We start from the raw sequence: 19,503 nt of genomic DNA on the forward strand, positions 1-19,503 counted from the left end.
TCAAACTATAAGTGATAAAAGTTGCAAAGACGTAACAACCTTACCCCCTACTTACCAATCAGCTGTCACCCTAGTTGCCTCAGTTGCAGCAGGGCAAGACCCCTCTCTGAACACTTAAAAGTTACAAAGCAAGGACAAAGAGCAAAGAGCACCTCTTCTAGCTCTGCACTGAATTCCCACTCTGTTTCAAATTCCCAATTTAAAATACACCCTGTTCGTGCCCCACTCTCAAAGTGCTCAAAGCTCATCTCAGACCCTTCCTGTAAGTGTCCTCTAAAGCCACTTAGCATGATCTTCTTCTGGGTACGCCACGTGTTATCCAAGTCACGGGATATTTTAAAGGTATTGCAGGATCCTCCTATGTCCCACAGGAAATCAATGGACGACCTCCTAACTCGCATTGTACCAGGGGTCTCCCTACACTATCTCGCATGGTGTTAACACATCCAAGTCAGTGAGGCACATCCTCCGTTCTGTGTCTAGCTGGGTTAGGGCTGTATGGATTGTTGCTTTCCTCCATTGGGGTTACCGTGGCCTATCGGGTGGGTCTTTCCAGTGTATAGGCAGTGATCTTTGTTCGGGGAACTGCTCGTGTGTTTGTGGCTGTTGGCGGGTGTCCTACAGTTTTAGCACAGTAGCTTGTCTGGTCGCAATTTTAACACCATCCCAGTGGAGCTGAATACCTGGGGTCCCCTCAAGCTGATCTCTGCTTCTAGGGGTGGGAGGAGCATATGGGGCTGGGAGCCCTCTGTAGTTACCTCCCCTATTGTTGCGCCCCCGCCCCCCCCCCAACCTCCCAAAACCTTGTTCCACCACACCGGGCCGGGGTTCGAATTTCTTCGAATGGGGCTAAGTTTCCCAGCCCTCCTGGATTTGGGCTTATCTACCTCCTGGACCTCCTTCTCCCAGGTGCAGGTCATTCTCCAGATCACCAATGCCTCGTCTTGTGTGCCGTCAGCTGAGTCAAAATTCTCACATGCTTTCCGACTCCCTTCGGTGGCATGCAAGAAAAGCATTCGGATCCTGGTGGATCGGGTCGTGCTCATTCAACTAGGCTCGGCCTAACCTCCCAAAACCTGCTATCAATTGTGTCCACAAGCGTCAGGCATATCCCGTCAGGCTTCCATTTTTTTTTGGACTATACTTATTGAGGTTGTCCTCTGGGTCCCCTCTATCATATCTTACTGCAGTCAAAATTGCTGCCTTCATTTCTTCTAATGTTCCCCCGGCTACATTTTGGAGATTGGGTCAAGCGGAACGTATCGTTGGGCTCAAGAACATTAATATCAGTTTCACTTCCTCTACATCATCTAACCTGTGCAAAATTCTCTGTTGTATTCTCCAAGAATGCTTTTGGATCCCCAGGGAGGCTGCACTGATCTCTAAGTGAGATTGAGGGTCCCCCACACCCCCCACCCAAGGGCAATGTCACCCCTACACACACGGGCATTATCCCACACCTCCCCAATTAAGGACACTCCGCTATGGTGTCACTGAGGGTCACTCCCTTTTCAGGCCTCCGAACCCCCCTTATGACCCCTTCCCCTTCACCGCCCTCCCCACAACCTTTAGGAAACCCCTTCATACCCGCCCTTCAACCACCCCCCTAACCTTCATAACCTCCTCTCATCCTTCCCATTTCATGTGCATGGCCCCTCTCAGGCCCTGGCCCTTGGCATCCTGGCACCTGTGCACAATGGCACTGCCACCATGACAGTGATACGCAGGCTCGGTGGCGGTGCCAACCTGGCAGTGCCTGGGTGCCAGAGGGAGAACCATGATGCCACCCTACCCTGTCCCTGGGTCGCCAATGGCCTGGGAGACCCCCAAAGGTACCGTTACATGTTTACGAGGAGCAGCGCTAAACGGCGCCCGCGTGATCTCTCGCTAGGGAGCCAAATAGTTTTTGGGAGGTCGTTAGAATGCAGTTACACCTCAGTAATAAGGTGCAGATTGCCCTTGATTGGTATAAATTTGTGTATCGCCACATCTGGGCGGAAACAGGAACCCGCTGAAGGGAGCGGGCCGGTTAGATCGTGAACCAGTCCCGATTTCGCCCCCCCCCCCCTCGATTTAACAGTCGCGCCTGGATCTGCGTCGGGCCCAACGTCATTGTTAAATCGCGCCTCTCAACTGTTTGACCGATGTCAGTCATTGTGCTACGTTGTTTTTCCGAGTACATATATGACGTTAGCCGTCTCGCCGGCTAGTGGTGAGCAAGTTCATAGGGGCTGGGTAATTTCCTGGCATGCTGACAGTTCTACCAGGATTCCCACCCATTATCAGAATTGGCATATTCACGGGCTTACTCCTCTATCTTCCCACTCTGCCCCTGGGTCACTAGGCATCATTCTCCGCCGGCGGGAGTCTCCGTTTTGCCGGCGCCGGGGGGTTTCCCGACGGCGTGGGGCTGCCCCACAATGGGAAACCCCATTGACCGGCCGGTGTTACGGAGACTCCCGCCGGCTGGTCGGGGCAGAAATGTGGCAGGGCGGGTAGGAGAATTTCGCCCACTGTCCCCTGTTTCTGCTATGAAGATGCATGTTATCCCTTTTTTATGGACAATTGTGATTTAAATTTTCAAATCTTTCTTTGAATGGTTTGCTGCACGGACTCTATTTTCTTTCCCTGCCTTGTGCAGGACCTTTACTGCAGCCTGCAGATTACTTCAATTTTCTTTTAATTCTTCTGCTATTTGTTGTGCTGCGTCTCAATCCCGGATCGCGCACTGCTCCTTTTGATGCACCTTCTTGCATTGAGCCTGGAACTGGCTCATATGTAGAGGGCTGGCTTGTTTCCTCTACTCTTGTACCTCTAACTCGCTTTTTAGGTTATCTGCTCCCTAACGTCATCCAATTGCTTTTTACATTTTAAACTCTCTCCCACAGAACTGCTCCATAGAACTAGCGATCGCAATCACTATCGCTTTACTTGGAACCCCATCTGCGCAACTCTTTATGGGCGTGGTCCCAACAATTCTGCCCTTCGGATACCAAATCCGATATTGGGGACTTAGACAATTATACCCACTTGGGCCATTTCTTGTCGCAAAACCCAACGGAGTTGCCGATTGGAACTCTGCAGGACAGCAGGAATTCCCCCCAGGGGTCCATCCTCAGGTGCATTGTCTGCACGTATCCTTATCCCATATAAGGCAACAGCGGGAACTCTAGGTGCCAGAAAGTGTGGCTTGATGTGGGCAATCCACAGAAATCGATCCATTTGAATGGGGCCGATTATCTTCCGATCTCCTGTTTCCAGTACAGGCCCAGACTTGCCCCGGTTGTCTGTCTGTGTCTAGTATATTCAAATTTGACTGTTTGACTTCCCATCAGGCCTGACTCTGGTTGTGGTTTTAATTTAAAGTGTCCAATTCTTAATTTAAAGTGTCCAATTCTGTATCGAGTCTAAGATTCAGGCCGTTGGCCATTTTACCACAGTCCTTAACTGGAATATCATGTTTATGTGTTTAATATTATGGAATGTAGCACACTTTAAGAAGGATTCATACACCCAGATACGGTAAGGCACTGCTCCCTCCCCATCCTACCCGCGAGCCAGAAAACCTCCCTGGCTTCCGGATCCCACGCAGTAGAAATCCGGGGATACTGTGTCGCATCCCTCACTGTGCAAGGCGTAGAGTACACCAACTTTAGGCTCTACGTCCTCCCCCATCTCTGCGCTGCTCTATTACTGGGGCTCGACTTCCAGTGCCACCTCCAAAGCCTTACTTTAAAGTTGGGCGGACCCCTGCCCCCCCCTCACCGTCTGTACCCTCGCGACCCTTAAGGTTGCCCCACCCTCCCTCTTCGCAAACCTCACCCCGGACTGTAAGCCCGTCGCTACCAGAAGCAGACGCTACAGTGCCCAGGACAGGACCTTCATCAGGTCGGAGGTCCAGCGACTCCTGCGAGAGGGGATCATTGAGGCTATTTAACAGCCCCTGGAGAGCCCAAGTGGTGGTCGTCAAGACTGGGGAGAAGCACCGGATGGTCATCGATTATAGCCAGACCATCAACCGGTACACGCAGCTCGATGCGTACCCCCTCCCCCGCATATCTGACATGGTCAATCAGATTGCGCAGTATCAAATCTTCTCTACAGCCGACTTGAAGTCTGCGTACCACCAGCTCCCTATCCGCCCGGAGGACCGCCAGTACACTGCCTTCGAGGCAGATGGCCGCCTCTATCACTTCCTCCGGGTTCCCTTCGGCGTCACCAACGGGGTCTCGGTCTTCCAAAGGGAAATGGACCGAATGGTTGACCAGTACGGGCTGCGGGCCACGTTCCCGTACCTAGACAACGTCACCATCTGCGGCCGTGACCAGCGGGACCATGACGAGAACCTCTGGCGCTTCCTCCACACCACTAAACTCCTGAACCTAACTTACAATAGAGAGAAATGCATCTTCCGCACAACCCGCCTGGCCATCCTCGGCTACGTCGTGGAACACGGAGTCCGAGGGCCCGACCCTGACCGCATGCGCCCCCTCCTCAAACTCCCCCTTCCCCACTGCCCCAAGGTCCTGAAGAGATGTCTGGGGTTCTTCTCGTACTATGCCCAGTGAGTCCCCAATTATGCGGACAAGGCCCGTCCACTGATCAAATCCACCATTGTTCCCCTGACAGCTGAGTCCCGACTGACCTTTAATCGCATCAAAGTAGACATTGCCAAAGCCACACTGCACGCTGTGGACGAGTCCATCCCTTTCAAAGTGGAGAGTGATGCGTCGGACCTTGCTCTGGCCGCTACACTCAGGCGGGCAGGCCCATGGCTTTCTTCTCCCGTACCCTCCATGCCTCCGAAATTCGACGCTCCGTCGAAAAGGAAGTCCAAGCCATCGTAGAAGCTCTGAGACATTGGAGGCATTACCTGGCTGACAGGCGATTCACTCTCCTCACTGACCAACGGTCGGTTGCCTTCATGTTTAATAGCACACAGCGGGGCAAGATCAAGAACGACAAGATCCTGAGGTGGAGGATCAAGCTCTCCACCTATAGCTATGATATCTTGTATCGACCCGGGAAGCTCAATGAACCCCCAGATGCCCTCTCCCGTGGTACATGTGCCAGCGCACAAGTAGACCGACTCCGTCCCTACACAATGACCTCTGTCACCCGGGGGTCACCCAGTTTTTCCACTTCATCAAGGCTCGCAACCTGCCCTACTCCATTGAGGAGGTCAGGTCTGTGACCAGGGACTGCCAGGTCTGCGCGGAGTGCAAACCGCACTTCTATCGGCCAGACAGAGCACATCTGGTAAAGGCCTCCCACCCTTTGAGCGCCTCAGATGGACTTCAAAGGACTCCTCCCCTCCACTGACCGTAACGTGTACGTCCTCAACAGCGTTGACGAGTACTCCAGATTCCCCATCGCCATCCCCTGCTCTGACATGACCTCTGCCTCCGTAATCAAGTCCCTGCACAATCTTTTCACCCTGTTCGGGTTCGCCGCCTACATCCACAGTGATCGGGGCTCCTCCTTTATGAGCGATGAGTTGCGACAGTTCCTGCTCAGCAAAGGCATCGCCTCCAGCAGGACAACCAGCTATAACCCCCGGGGAAACGGACAGGTGGAGAGGGAGAACGCAAAGGTCTGGAAGGCCGTCCTCCTGGCCCTACTGTCGAAACGTCTCCCAGTCCCCCGCTGGCAGGAAGTCCTCCCCGATGTGCTTCACTCCATCCGATCGCTCCTGTGTACAGCCACCAACAAGACTCCTCATGAACGTATGTTTGCCTTCCCCAGGAAGTCCACCTCCGGGGTCTCACTCCCGTCCTGGCAGACAGTCCCGGGGCCCGTCCTTCTCCGCAAGCATGCGAGGAGCCATAAAAATGACCCCCTCATCGAGAAGGTCCTGCTGCTCCAATATGCCTACATGACACAGCAGGACGGGCGGCAGGACATGGTCTCCCTTCGGAATTTGGCTCCTGCAGGCTCCCCGGTGACCATCACCACCAACCCCACCCCACACCGTCTTCCCCCACCTCCGAACACCTCCCTCACGCACTGACACCCGCAGGCCCACCGGCGACAAGCACCACCACCTCCGCCCATACACCGCTCCCCCCCCCCCCCCCCTTCGCCGACTCAACATCTGGGTGAAGAAGAAGAAGTCGACACGCTCCCGGACGCGCAGGTCTCGACGCCGGCGCCCATACCACAGCCGGGACTGAGGTGGTCACGGCGGAAGGTTAAGGCCTCCGACAGACTTGACCTTTGAGACCACTTCACCCCCGCCAGACTTTTTTTAAACAGGGTGTGAATGTGGTAAACCACATTATTGCATGATATATATGGTACTATATTGTACATGCCTGGGCATATTGTACATGCTCTGCCTGTGGCTCCTCCCCTCAGGCTTCTGTATAAAAGTGGCAAGTCTCTGCCTCCGGACCCAGTTCGGGAGGCAGGAGGCTTGCTGTTTAGTGTATTAAAGCCTCAGTCACGTTCATCACTCGTCATGTGTTATTGATGGTGTATCATAATGGTAAGAAGCTGGAGAGTAGGTCTAGTTGGATAACTCTTCAGTGAGGCGGCACAGACCCGACTGTTTGAATGGCCTCCTGCACTGTTAGATTCTGTGTCTAAACTGCTGATACCATCTGTCTGGCACACTGGTGAGCTCAGTAGTGTCACTGTTTCCCAAGAAGGGGATGGAATGGAAAGTAAAAATCCCTGCTGATGAGCAGCATTTATTTGGTGGATGTGTTACTCAAGGGCACTTCCATGATGACACTGAATAGAGATTAATGAAAAAATACCAGCTCCTGGACTAGCTCTGAGCAGATGTTGAAAGGATGAATTATACTAACAAAGGCAGACTGAAAGTGTAAATGCCCCTTTGTAAATCCAACCACACAAGCCAATTCAGATGAATGCACCTTTAAAGTTTTGTGTATGAATGATATGCCAATTTATATATTTTCTAATGAAACTTAATCAGTCTGTTTTGCTCTGACGTGTTGGAGTTAGGGCAAAAATGCAAAATTTCTACATTCAGTCACTATCCTACTGTCTGTGGCAAAAGATTAATTAATTGGCCAGTGACTTTATGTATATTCATGTAATTTGAATAATACTCTCTGACATTTTCTGACTTCTTGAAAGTTTCCTGACTGTCTTTTCGTAATTCTGCTCTTTATTGACCTGCAGGGCCTTTTGCACTGAAAAATATACATATCAATTAAAAGTTTGCCTGACATGTTTCAGGCTGTAGCCTTTCAGTAAAGCGTAAGTTTTGGTATTGGCGCTCATCATGGAGTAGCAGGTAGGAGATTGTTGTCAAATATTGGCCGGGATTCAGAATCGTCCCTGACGCGGGAAATTCCCGCCATGCCGCTCCTCCGGCGGGACGCGATTCTCCGGTGACCAGAGAATCGGCGCCAATTGTGGTCGACGTGGCGCCAGTCGGGGGCCGCTGAAAGAGGCCCCCGCGCTGATTCTCCATGGTACCACCCGCAGGGAGCTCGGACTCGTGGTCGACGTGGCCGTCCTGGTGGGGGTGCGGGGGGATCAGATGCCGGGAGGTGCCTCCACGGCGTCCAGGCCCGCGATGGGGGGCTACCGATCGGCAGGTGCCCGCGATCTCCTTCCGCGTGGGCCCGCTGTAGGGCTCCGCCATGTTGCTCCGGCACAGACGGCCACCACGTGTATGCGCCAGCGCGGAGATGGCCGTCGTGCGCATGAGTGTACCTGCGTCGGCAGTGCTGGCCTGCCTTTTGGTGCCGGAGCAGCGTGCAGTACTCCAGCGCCGTGCTGGCCCCCTGAGGGCCGCTGAATCTCTGGGCCAGGAGGCCCGTTGGTGCGGCGTACACCACTCCGGTGTTCACGCCGGCGTCAACACCTGGCCGGGATTTCGGAGAATCCCGGCCATTGTCTTTTAATTTTCCTTTTGGATTACCTTTATCCAAGTAAGCCAGAGAGTTAGCCAGTTGAGAGCTATATTCAAACGCACAGAAACAGGCACAATTTCCTGGCATCTTTTGCCCAATGAAGTGACACAGATTGAAACCCCACAGGCATGGTTTGCAATGTCCTAATGCTTGGATACGAAGAGTCATAACCGCACAAGCGATATCGGGTGGGAAGGTGTAGAATCTGTGTGGGTAGAGTTGAGGAATTGCAAAGGCAAAAGGACGCTGATGGAAGTTATGTAGAGGCCCCCGAGAAGTAGTCATGATCTGGGGCAGAAAATAAATCAGGAGATAGAAAGGCATTTAAGAAAGGCAATATTACAATAATTATGGGGGACTTCAATATGCAGGTGTCCTGGGAAAATCAGGTTGGTAGCCGATGCCAAGAAAAGGAATTTGTGGAACGTCTTCAAGGTGGGTCTTTTGGAGCAGCTTGTGGTGGAGCCCACTACCAAACAGGCAATTCTGGATTTGGTGATGTGCAATGAGTCAGACTTGATTTGGGAACTTAAGGTGAAGGAACCCTTAAGGAGCAGTGACCACAATATGATATAATTTACCCTGCAGTTTGAAAGGGAGAAGCTGCAATCAGATTCAACGGTATTACAGTTAAATAAGGGTAACTACAAAGATATGAGGGAGGAGTTGGTCAGAGTTGATTGGAAGGGGAGCCCAGCAGGGAAGTCAGTGGAACAGCAATGGCAGGAGTTTTGGGGGGTTATTTGGCAGGCACAACAGAAATTCATCCAAGGAGGAGGAAACATGCTAAGGGGAGGACGAGGCATCCATGGCTGACAAGGAAAATCAGGGGCAGCATAAAAGAAAAAGAAAAAGCATACAAAACGGCGAGCATTAGTGGGAAGCCTTGACAAGCAAGCAGAGGACAACTAGAAAAGCAATACGGCGGGGGTGGGGGGGGGGGGGGGGGAGAAGATGAAATATGAGTGAAGTTTAAGCTAGCTGGTAATATAGAAGAAGATTGCAAGAGTTTCTTTTCAATATATAAGAAGTAAGAGAGAGGCAAGAATAGACATTGGACCACTGGAAAATGAGGCTGGAGAAGTAGTAATAGGGAACAAAGAAATAGCAGAGGAATTAGATAGGTACTTGGCATCAGTCTTTACGGTGGAAGACACCAATGGCGTACCAGAACTTCAAAAGAGTCAGGGAGCAGAGGTGAATGCAGTGGCCATCTCTAAGGAGAAGGTTCTGGGGAAGCTGAAAGGTTTGAAGGTTGATAAATCACCCTGACCGGATGGACTACACCCCAGGGTTTTGAAGGAGATGGCTGAGGAGATTGTGGAGGCATTAATGGTGATCTTTCAGGAATCACTGTTGTCAGGGAGGGTCCCAGAGATCTGGAAAATGGCTAATGTTACACCCCTGTTTAAGAATTTAGGGAGGTAGAAGATGGGAAATTATAGGCCGGTTAGCCTGGTTTTGGTGGTTTTCGAATCCATTGTTAAGGATAAGACTGCGGAGTGCTTGGAAGTGCATAGTCAAATAGGGCTGAGTCAGCACTGCTTCGTCAAGGGGAGGTCATGCCTAACAAATCTATTAGAATTCTTTGAAGATGATAGACAAAGGAGAGTCCGTGGACGTGGACTAGAATACAAGAGCAGGGATGTACCGCTGAAGCTGTATAACACTCTGGCCAGTCCCATTTGGAATATTGTGAGCAGTTTTGGGCCCTTTATCTAGGGAAGGATGTGCCGGCATTGGAGGAGGCCCAGAGGAGGTTCTCAAGAACAATACCTGGATTGAAGGGCTTGTCATATGAGGAGCAGTTGAGGACTCTGGGTCTGTACTCGATGGAGTTTAGAGGATAATGATGGGGGATCATACAGATTACTGAGAGGCCGAGATAGTGTGGATGTGGAGAGGATGTTTCCACCCATGGGAGAGACAGAGGGCACAGCCATGGACTGAAGGGACGATCCTTTAAAACAGAGATGAGGAGAAATTTCTTCAATCAGAGGGTGGTGAATCTGTGGAATTCATTGCCACAGAAGGCTGTGGAGGCAAAGTCACTGAGGGCGGTGATTCTCTTGCCGTGTTGCACTCAAATGAGAGCCCTCCAGCAGGCCTCCCGAGTGCCTCTGCGCCTCCTGGGATTTACCCAAGTCCTGCGAGACATTGGACTCGGAGCTCCGCCCAAAAGGGACGGGAGCAAATGATGCTCACAGAAGTAGGTCTTAAACCTACTTAAGACCTACCTGCCAGATACCCACCTGCCTCCACCTCCATCGATTCACCGGCCTCCCTAGGGAAGCTGCAGCTGCGTGCAGATCAGTGCTGGTCCACACAAACGTGGACCAGGCGGAACAGCACTTGAGGGCCATCGGAGGGCTCCTAGGCGGTCAACGCCAGTGCAGGATTGTCCCTGGCCCTCCCCCTGGAATGGGGCACCCCGGCACCTTGGCCCTGGCACTGCCACCCTGGCAGTGCGAATGTGTCCGAATGACGTTGCCACCTGGCAGAAGCACTGCCTTGGTGCCTGTGAGGCAGTGCAAGGGTGCCCGAGTGCCAGGTTGACACTGCCAAGAGTCATGGGCTGAGGGGGGCCATGCCAATGAAATGTGGGTGGTGGGGTTTGAAGAGTGGGGGTGTGTAGGTCAGGTAGGTAGGAGCGTCCGGGAGGTAGGGGAGATGATGGGTGGGGGTCCTGGAAGCGAGGGATTGCTGTGAGGGTGCCTGCGGGGTCTTGAAGAGGGCTCCCCCTCAGGGACCCCATAGCGGAGTGTCCTCACTTGTGGGGAGGGTGGGTGACATTGTCCATGGGTGGGGGTTGTGGGAGACCCACAAGCTCTCTTACAGACCGGGCACCCTTTCAAAATTGCAGCCCTATCTCTGAGTTTAGTTCCCCAGTGCTAAAACCAACTCGCAGTGTGGGATAAACCAGTGAGAAACTCCCAGGGCGGTAAAAAGCGACTAAGTAACATTGAATTGCGATGGGGAACTCGCCGGCAAAGCCGGCGACAAACTTCCTGAAAAACCCACCACAAATGAACTTCAAATTTGTTTGAGATAATCGCGGCCTGAATGTCTTAAAAACAATAGAGATATATAGGTCCTTGATTAATAAGGGAATCAGGGGTTATGGGGAGAAGGCAGGAGAATGGGGATGGGAATATCAGCCAGATCGAATGGTGGAGCAGACACGATGGGCCGAAAGACCTAAATTTGCTCCTTTATCTTATGGTCTTATGCACAGAAAGAGGCCATTCAACCCATTAAGTCCATGTCTGAAGATGCAGACTGGGTGTGAAATTGGACAGCAAAGCTCTCCCAACTGTCTGAAATTGCTTTTCCCCTCCATCTGCTAGTACAGTTACTCAGTAGGAACCCCTCCAAGCATAATTATCAGTCAAGAAAGCCTCATGCCTTTCCTCTTTATCCTTGTGCATATATTTACATCTTACAGGTCGGCGCACCATCGGGAGCCGAAGGGCCTGTACTGCGCTATAATGTTATATGTTCATAGTTTTGTTTCTAATAATGCAACATTCATTACCTCAAAGTTAAAATTGGGGAATCCAACATGAACATTATCACGCTCTGAACTTTTTTTAATCCTGTAATAGCTGAGGCAAAACATCCAGTTATACCATATCTCTTTCTGTTAACACATGACTGTCAAATGAGGAGGATACCATTCATCTCCTTGAGCCCATTTTACACTTCGATTAAATCATGGCTTAAGAGTTTCTCCACCAGAGAAAATAGTTTCTGTGTGCCTACTTTATCGAATCTCTTCATCATTTTCAGCACTTTGATCAGAAATCCACTCAACCTTCTGAATTCCACACTATATGTCAGGTTTCTTGCAACCCTCTTCATGATTTGATACTTTGATCCATGGTATTACTCTGACAAATCTGCACTACACCCACTCAGAGTCAAGATGCTCATTTGGGGAACTGGTGCAGACATGATGGGCCAAATGGCCTTTTTCTGCGGACTAACAATTCTGTGATGTGCATCTGAGGCATGTTGCTGCACACTTAACCCAGTATTCCAAACAAGGTCTGACCAAGGCTCTGTACAATTGAAGCGTCACTTTTTAATCTTTATATTCCAACTCCTTTGAGTAAAAGCAGTCTGTCAGTATTTTAATTACATTTTTATAACTTTGCACTAGATTTTAGTAATTTTCATGCCTAGTGATGTAAACATATTCTGCTATAGTTTTGTTCTGTCCAGTCATGTGCTGTATGACCAACCTGTACATACTTGTACCATGGGTGACCATCCAACACATACATGTAGCATGTGTGGTCAACATCTGTATTTTGTGAGGTTATTTTCTTTCCTTACTGCTTTGTGGAAAATTCTGTAATAAATATTGTTTTATTTTCCTGAAATGTTGTCATTAGGTTGCTACTGTCCAAATCAAGAGGTTTGTACATCATAAAATTATTCTTACTATGTTCTCTGTCAGTTTTAAATCCCACCCTTGACAATATCTTGCATTGTTAATTTCTTTCAGTGTTACTGGAAATGTCAACCTTGCAACTATTTTTTGACCTCTATCACTGCATTCCTCCTTCACTTTCTCCATTGGTGAGTCTTGCTGCATGAATTATACTGTAATTTCTGAAACATATTGTATAGCTTATCTAATATAACTTTATTAAGCAGTATTTAATTATCTCTGGGACATCGGATGGATATTTCCTCTGCCTGTTGGCCAAAAGAGGCCTCTATTATGCAGAATCCAACTCCTTGTAAATATGTACTCGTAGCGCAAAACCACCTCTCACTTGACCCTAAATTGGCAGTCTGACTCAGAATTGCCAGAGGATGAAACATTTCACAGTGGTGATGTAGAGGTTGCTTTTTCAGTTGGGACTGAGGCACATTGTTGGAGTAGGGAATAGGGAGATTTACTCTGCCAGTTCTTTACCTGATGTGTGAGTGGCTGACACTGAAACTGGTACTTGGATAGGAAAATATTCTGCTCATCAGCACGGAAATTTTAAAAAAATGGGAAATAAACTTTGTGTTGCAGGAGTTTCACACCTATTCGACTATCGTGTACCTCAATCTCCTACTGACCAGACAACACTTTACGACCGATTTAATGGCCTCGTCGCACCCCATTTGGTGATGCAATGAAGCCGTTTAATCCTCTCGAGAGATTTGCGATGCTATGAACACCTCGCAAGATCTAATAAGATCTTGCAAGATGTCACAATCTGGATCTATGTGTACGCCGGACACTCCCGAAGCCCGGGAACAATGTTATTGCCTGCGAGACCTTGCCATAGCTCAGTTTGGCACTGGTCCACACAAACATGGCCCTGGCGTAACACTACTTGGAGGTCTCCCAGGCCATTGGAGACCCCTGGGTGGTAGGGCTTTGGGCAGGCTGGTACCCTGGCACTCCTACTGGCACCTGGATACCTTGGCGCTGCAATCTGGGCACCCTGGTGTTGCTACCTAGCCACTGCCAGGGTGCCTGGGTGGCACAGCGAGGCTGAAAGTTGCACTGCCAGAATGTCAGGCTGGCAGTGTCAAGGTGCCTGGATGCCAGGTTGCCCATGCCATGGATTGGGCCCAGGGGTGCCCTGCCATTAAGAGGTGGGTGACGGGGGGCCTCGAGGACCCCCTAAGAGTTAAGTTGGGGCATTGAGGTTACCCGGATGGGGGAAAGAGTGGGGGGATGCTGAGGTTGGGGCCAAAGATTGGGGCGGTATTTCCGTCAATGCAGGAAATTAGGTAAATGCGGCCTTCGCGGGGCGTTCCCTGCAGAGGCCAAAAAAAACGGCAGAGTCCCGTTAGACAATGGGGTCATTGTCGGTGCTGCAGATGTTGGGAAAACGGCCTGCTATTCACGCCCAAAAGGGGACTCTTTTTTATCCTGTTAAATCGCGCCCTATTTCTTTGCTTTTCTTTCAAGGAATTAATATACACCAATCAAAAGTACACATTTGTTTAGAAGTTATCCACATCCATTCACAATTAATCATTAGGATTACATAAGGTATAATATGAATATAATGACCAATCAAAATTGGGGCTCGTATGTTGAATTATAATATTGCCAAGCACGTATATGTCTCTACTTATCTGTTAACTGCTAGACATGAGTAAGATAAAGATAGACCTGAGCCGTGATTCATCATACTCCTCTTCCATTATCCAGTGTTTCTGCAAAGCATACGAGTTACAGCTGCATAATGATCAGTTTAATTTTTTGTGTGCGAACTGTGTGACTCTTGCCTCTCTATAATTAATGACTCACCTGATGAACATAAGAACATAAGAACTAGGAGCAGGAGTAGGCCATCTGGCCCCTCGGGCCTGCTCCGCCATTCAATGAGATCATGGCTGATCTTTTGTGGACTCAGCTCCACTTTCGGGCCCGAACACCATAACCCTTAATCCCTTTATTCTTCAAAAAACTATCTATCTTTGACGTATTAGTGAGAGGCAGCACGGTTTTGTGAAGGGGAGGTCGTGTCTCACTAACTTGATAGAGTTTTTCGAGGAGGTCACTAAGATGATTGATGCAGGTAGGGCAGTAGATGTTGTCTATGTGGACTTCAGTAAGGCCTTTGACAAGGTCCCTCACTCATGGTAGACTAGTACAAAAGGTGAAGTCACACGGGATCAGGGGTGAACTGGCAAGGTGGATACAGAACTGGCTAGGCCATAGAAGGCAGAGGGTAGCAATGGAGGGATGCTTTCCTAATTGGAGGGCTGTGACCAGTGGTGTTCCACAGGGACCAGTGCTGGGACCTTTGCTCTTTGTAGTATATATAAATGATTTGGAGGAAAATGTAACTGGTCTGATTAGTAAGTTTGCAGACGACACAAAGGTTGGTGGAATTGCGGATAGCGATGAGGACTGTCTGAGGATACAGCAGGATTTAGATTGTCTGGAGACTTGGGCGGAGAGATGGCAGATGGAGTTTAATCCGGACAAATGTGAGGTAATGCATTTTGGAAGGGCTAATGCAGGTAGGGAATATACAGTGAATGGTAGAACCCTCAAGAGTATTGAAAGTCAAAGAGATCTAGGAGTACAGGTCCACAGGTCATTGAAAGGGGCAACACAGGTGGAGAAGGTAGTCAAGAAGGCATACGGCATGCTTGCCTTCATTGGCCGGGGCATTGAGTATAAGAATTGGCAAGTCATGTTGCAGCTGTATAGAACCTTAGTTAGGCCACACTTGGAGTATAGTGTTCAATTCTGGTCGCCACACTACCAGAAGGATGTGGAGGCTTTAGAGAGGGTGCAGAAGAGATTTACCAGAATGTTGCCTGGTATGGAGGGCATAAGCTATGAGGAGCGATTGAATAAACTCGGTTTGTTCTCACTGGAACGAAGGAGGTTGAGGGGCGACCTGATAGAGGTATACAAAATTATGAGGGGCATAGACAGAGTGGATAGTCAGAGGCTTTTCCCCAGGGTAGAGGGGTCAATTACTAGGGGGCATAGGTTTAAGGTGAGAGGGGCAAGGTTTAGAGTAGATGTACGAGGCAAGTTTTTTACGCAGAGGGTAGTGGGTGCCTGGAACTCACTACCGGAGGAGGTAGTGGAAGCAGGGACGATAGGGACATTCAAGGGGCATCTTGACAAATATATGAATAGGATGGGAATAGAAGGATACGGACCCAGGAAGTGTAGAAGATTGTAGTTTAGTCGGGCAGTATGGTCGGCATGGGCTTGGAGGGCCGAAGCGCCTGTTCCTGTGCTGTACATTTCTTTGTTCTTTGTTGTTCTTTTATCTTAAAAACATTTAATGAAGGAGTCTCAACTGCTTCACTGGGCAAGGAATTCCATAGGTTCACAACCACTTGGGTGAAGAAGTTCCTCCTAAACTCAGTCCTAAATCTACTTCCCCTTTTTTTGAGGCTATGCCCCCTAGTTCTGCTTTCACCCGCCAATGGAAACAACCTGCCCGCATCTATCCTATCTATTCCCTTCATAATTTTATATGTTTCTCTACTCAACCTCTCCTCATTATCCAACCCCTTCAGCTCTGGGATTAACCTAGTGAATCTCCTCTGCACACCCTCCAGTGCCAGTAGATCCTTTCTCAGGTAAGGAGACCAAAACTGAACACATTACTCCAGGTGTGGCCTCACTAACACCTTATACAAGTGCAGCATAACCTCCCTAGTCTTAAACTCCATCCCTATAGCAATGAAGGACAACATTCCATTTGCCTTCTTAATCACCTGTTGCACCTGTAAACCAATTTTTTGCGACTCATGCACTAGCACACCCAGGTCTCTCTGCACAGCAGCATGTTTTAATATTTTATCATTTAAATAATAATCCCTTTTGCTGCTATTCCTACCAAAATGGATAACCTCACATTTGTCAACATTGTATTCCATCTGCCGGACCCTAGCCCATTCACTTAACCTATCCAAATCCCTCTGCAGACTTCCGGTATCCTCTGCACTTTTTGCTTTACCACTCATCCTAGTGTCGTCTGCAAACTTGGACACATTGCCCTTGGTCCCCAACTCCAAATCATCTCTGTAAATTGTGAACAATTGTGGGCCCAACACTGATCCCTGAGGGACACCACGAGCTACTGATTGCCAACCAGAGAAACACCCATTAATCCCCACTCTTTGCTTTCCATTAATTAACCAATTCTCTATCCATGCTACTAGAACATAGAACATAGAAAATACAGCACAGAACAGGCCCTTCGGCCCACGATGTTGTGCCGAAACTTTGTCCTAGATTAATCATAGATTATCATTGAATTTACAGTGCAGAAGGAGGCCATTTGGCCCTTTGAGTCTGCACCAGCTCTTGGAAAGAGCACCCTACCCAAACTCAACACCTCCACCCAACACCAAGGGCAATTGGACATTAAGGGCAATTTATCATTAGCCAATTCACCTAACCCGCACATCTTTGGACTGTGGGAGGAAACCGGAGCACCCGGAGGAAACCCACGCAGACACGGGGAGGACGTGCAGACTCCGCACAGACAATGACCCAAGCCGGAATCGAACCTGGGACCATGGATCTGTGAAGCAATTGTGCTATCCACAATGCTACCGTGCTGCCCTTAAGAACAAATAAATCTACACTATATCATTTTCCCGTAATCCATGTCCCTATCCAACAGCTGCTTGAAGGTCCCTAATGTTTCCGACTCAACTACTTCCACAGGCAGTGCATTCCATGCCCCCACTACTCTCTGGGTAAAGAACCTACCTCTGATATCCCTCCTATATCTTCCACCTTTCACCTTAAATTTATGTCCCCTTGTAATGGTGTGTTCCACCTGGGGAAAAAGTCTCTGACTGTCTACTCTATCTATTCCCCTGATCAGCTTATAAACCTCTATCAAGTCGCCCCTCATCCTTCTCCGCTCTAATGAGAAAAGGCCTAGCACCCTCAACCTTTCCTCATAAGACCTACTCTCCATTCCAGGCAACATCCTGGTAAATCTTCTTTGCACCTTTTCCAGAGCTTCCACATCCTTCCTAAAATGAGGCGACCAGAACTGTACACAGTACTCCAAATGTGGCCTTACCAAAGTTTTGTACAGCTGCATCATCACCTCAGGGCTCTTAAATTCAATCCCTCTGTTAATGAACGTGAGCACACCATAGGCCTTCTTCACAGCTCTATCCACTTGAGTGGCAACTTTCAAAGATGTATGAACATAGACCCCAAGGTCTCTCTGCTCCTCCACAATGCCAAGAACTCTACCGTTAACCCTGTATTCCGCATTCATATTTGTCCTTCCAAAATGGACAACCTCACACTTTTCAGGGTTAAACTCCATCTGCCACTTCTCAGCCCAGCTCTGCATCCTATCTATGTCTCTTTGCAGCCGACAACAGCCCTCCTTCCTATCCACAACTCCACCAATCTTCGTATCGTCTGCAAATTTACTGACCCACCCTTCAACTCCCTCATCCAAGTAATTAATGAAAATCACAAACAGCAGAGGACCCAGAACTGATCCCTGCGGTACACCACTGGTAACTGGGATCCAGGCTGAATATTTGCCATCCACCACCACTCTCTGACTTCTATCGGTTAGCCAGTTCGTTATCCAACTGGCCAAATTTCCCACTATCCCATGCCTCCTTACTTTGCGCAGAAGCCTACCATGGGGAACTTTATCAAACGCCTTACTAAAATCCATGTACACTACATCCACTGCTTTACCTTCATCCACATGCTTGGTCACCTCCTCAAAGAATTCAATAAGATTTGTAAGGCAAGACCTACCCCTCACAAATCCGTGCTGACTATCCCTAATCAAGCAGTGTCTTTCCAGATGCTCAGAAATCCTATCCTTCAGTACCCTTTCCATTACTTTGCCTACCACCGAAGTAAGACTAACTGGCCTGTAATTCCCAGGGTTATCCCTAGATCCTTTTTTGAACAGGGGCACGACATTCGCCACTCTCCAATCCCCTGGTACCACCCCTGTTGACAGTGAGGACAAAAAGATAATTGCCAACGGCTCTGCAATTTCATCTCTTGCTTCCCATAGAATCCTTGGATATATCCCGTCAGGCCCGGGGGACTTGTCTATCCTCAAGTTTTTCAAAATGCCCAACACATCTTCCTTCCTAACAAGTATTTCCTCGAGCTTACCAATCTGTTTCACACTGTCCTCTCCAACAATATCTCCCCTCTCATTTGTAAATACAGAAGAAAAGTACTCATTCAAGACCTCTCCTATCTCTTCAGACTCAATACACAATCTCCCGCTACTGTCCTTGATCGGACCTACCCTCGCTCTAGTCATTCTCATATTTCTCACATATGTGTAAAAGGCCTTGGGGTTTTCCTTGATCCTACCCGCCAAAGATTGTTCATGCCCTCTCTTAGCTCTCCTAATCCCTTTCTTCAGTTCCCTCCTGGCTATCTTGTATCCCTCCAATGCCCTGTCTGAACCTTGTTTCCTCAGCCTTACATAAGTCACCTTTTTCCTCTTAAAGCCATGCATCTTTATCTTATGCAGCAACCTTTTGTGTGGCACCTTGTCAAAGGCTTTCTGGAAATCCAGATATATCACATCCATTGGCTCCCTGTTATCTACCGCACAGGTAATGTCCTCAAACAATTCCACTAAATTAGTTAGGCACGACCTGCCGTTTATGAACCCATGCTGCGTCTGCCCAATGGGACAATTTCCATCCAGATGCCTCGCTATTTCTTCCTTGATGATAGATCCCAGCAACTTCCCTACTACCGAAGTTAAGCTCACTGGCCTATAATTAACCGCTTTCTGCCTACCTCCTTTTTTAAACAGTGGTGTCACGTTTGCTAATTTCCAATCCGCCGGGACCATCCCAGAGTCAAGTGAATTTTGGTAAATTATCACTAGTGCACTTGCAATTTCCCTAGCCATCTCTTTTAGCATTCTGGGATGCATTCCATCAGGGCCAGGAGACTTGTCTACCTTTAGCCCCATCAGCTTGCCCATCACTACCTCCTTAGTGATAACAATCATCTCAAGGTCCTCACCTGTCGTGGCCACATTTCTTTCGGTCAATGGCATGTTATTTGTGTCTTCCACTGTGAAGACTGACCCAAAAAACCTGTTCTATTACTCAGCCATTTCTTCATCTCCCATTATTAAATCTC

The 19,503-nt window shown here is 49.0% G+C and overlaps 1 protein-coding gene across 1 annotated transcript in view; it reads left to right on the forward strand.

The window, feature by feature from the left end:
* The window catches only part of LOC140427374 (ran-binding protein 17-like), a 1,937,807-nt gene that overhangs the window by 333,414 nt on the left and 1,584,890 nt on the right, over nt 1-19,503 (forward strand). The window contains exon 8 of the mRNA XM_072512921.1: nt 12,403-12,476. Within this exon, the coding sequence (XP_072369022.1) occupies nt 12,403-12,476 (74 nt within the window). The remainder of the gene's footprint in view (nt 1-12,402; nt 12,477-19,503) is intronic.

This window comes from Scyliorhinus torazame, chromosome 7 (assembly GCF_047496885.1).
Source record: "Scyliorhinus torazame isolate Kashiwa2021f chromosome 7, sScyTor2.1, whole genome shotgun sequence".
NCBI lineage: Eukaryota > Metazoa > Chordata > Chondrichthyes > Carcharhiniformes > Scyliorhinidae > Scyliorhinus > Scyliorhinus torazame.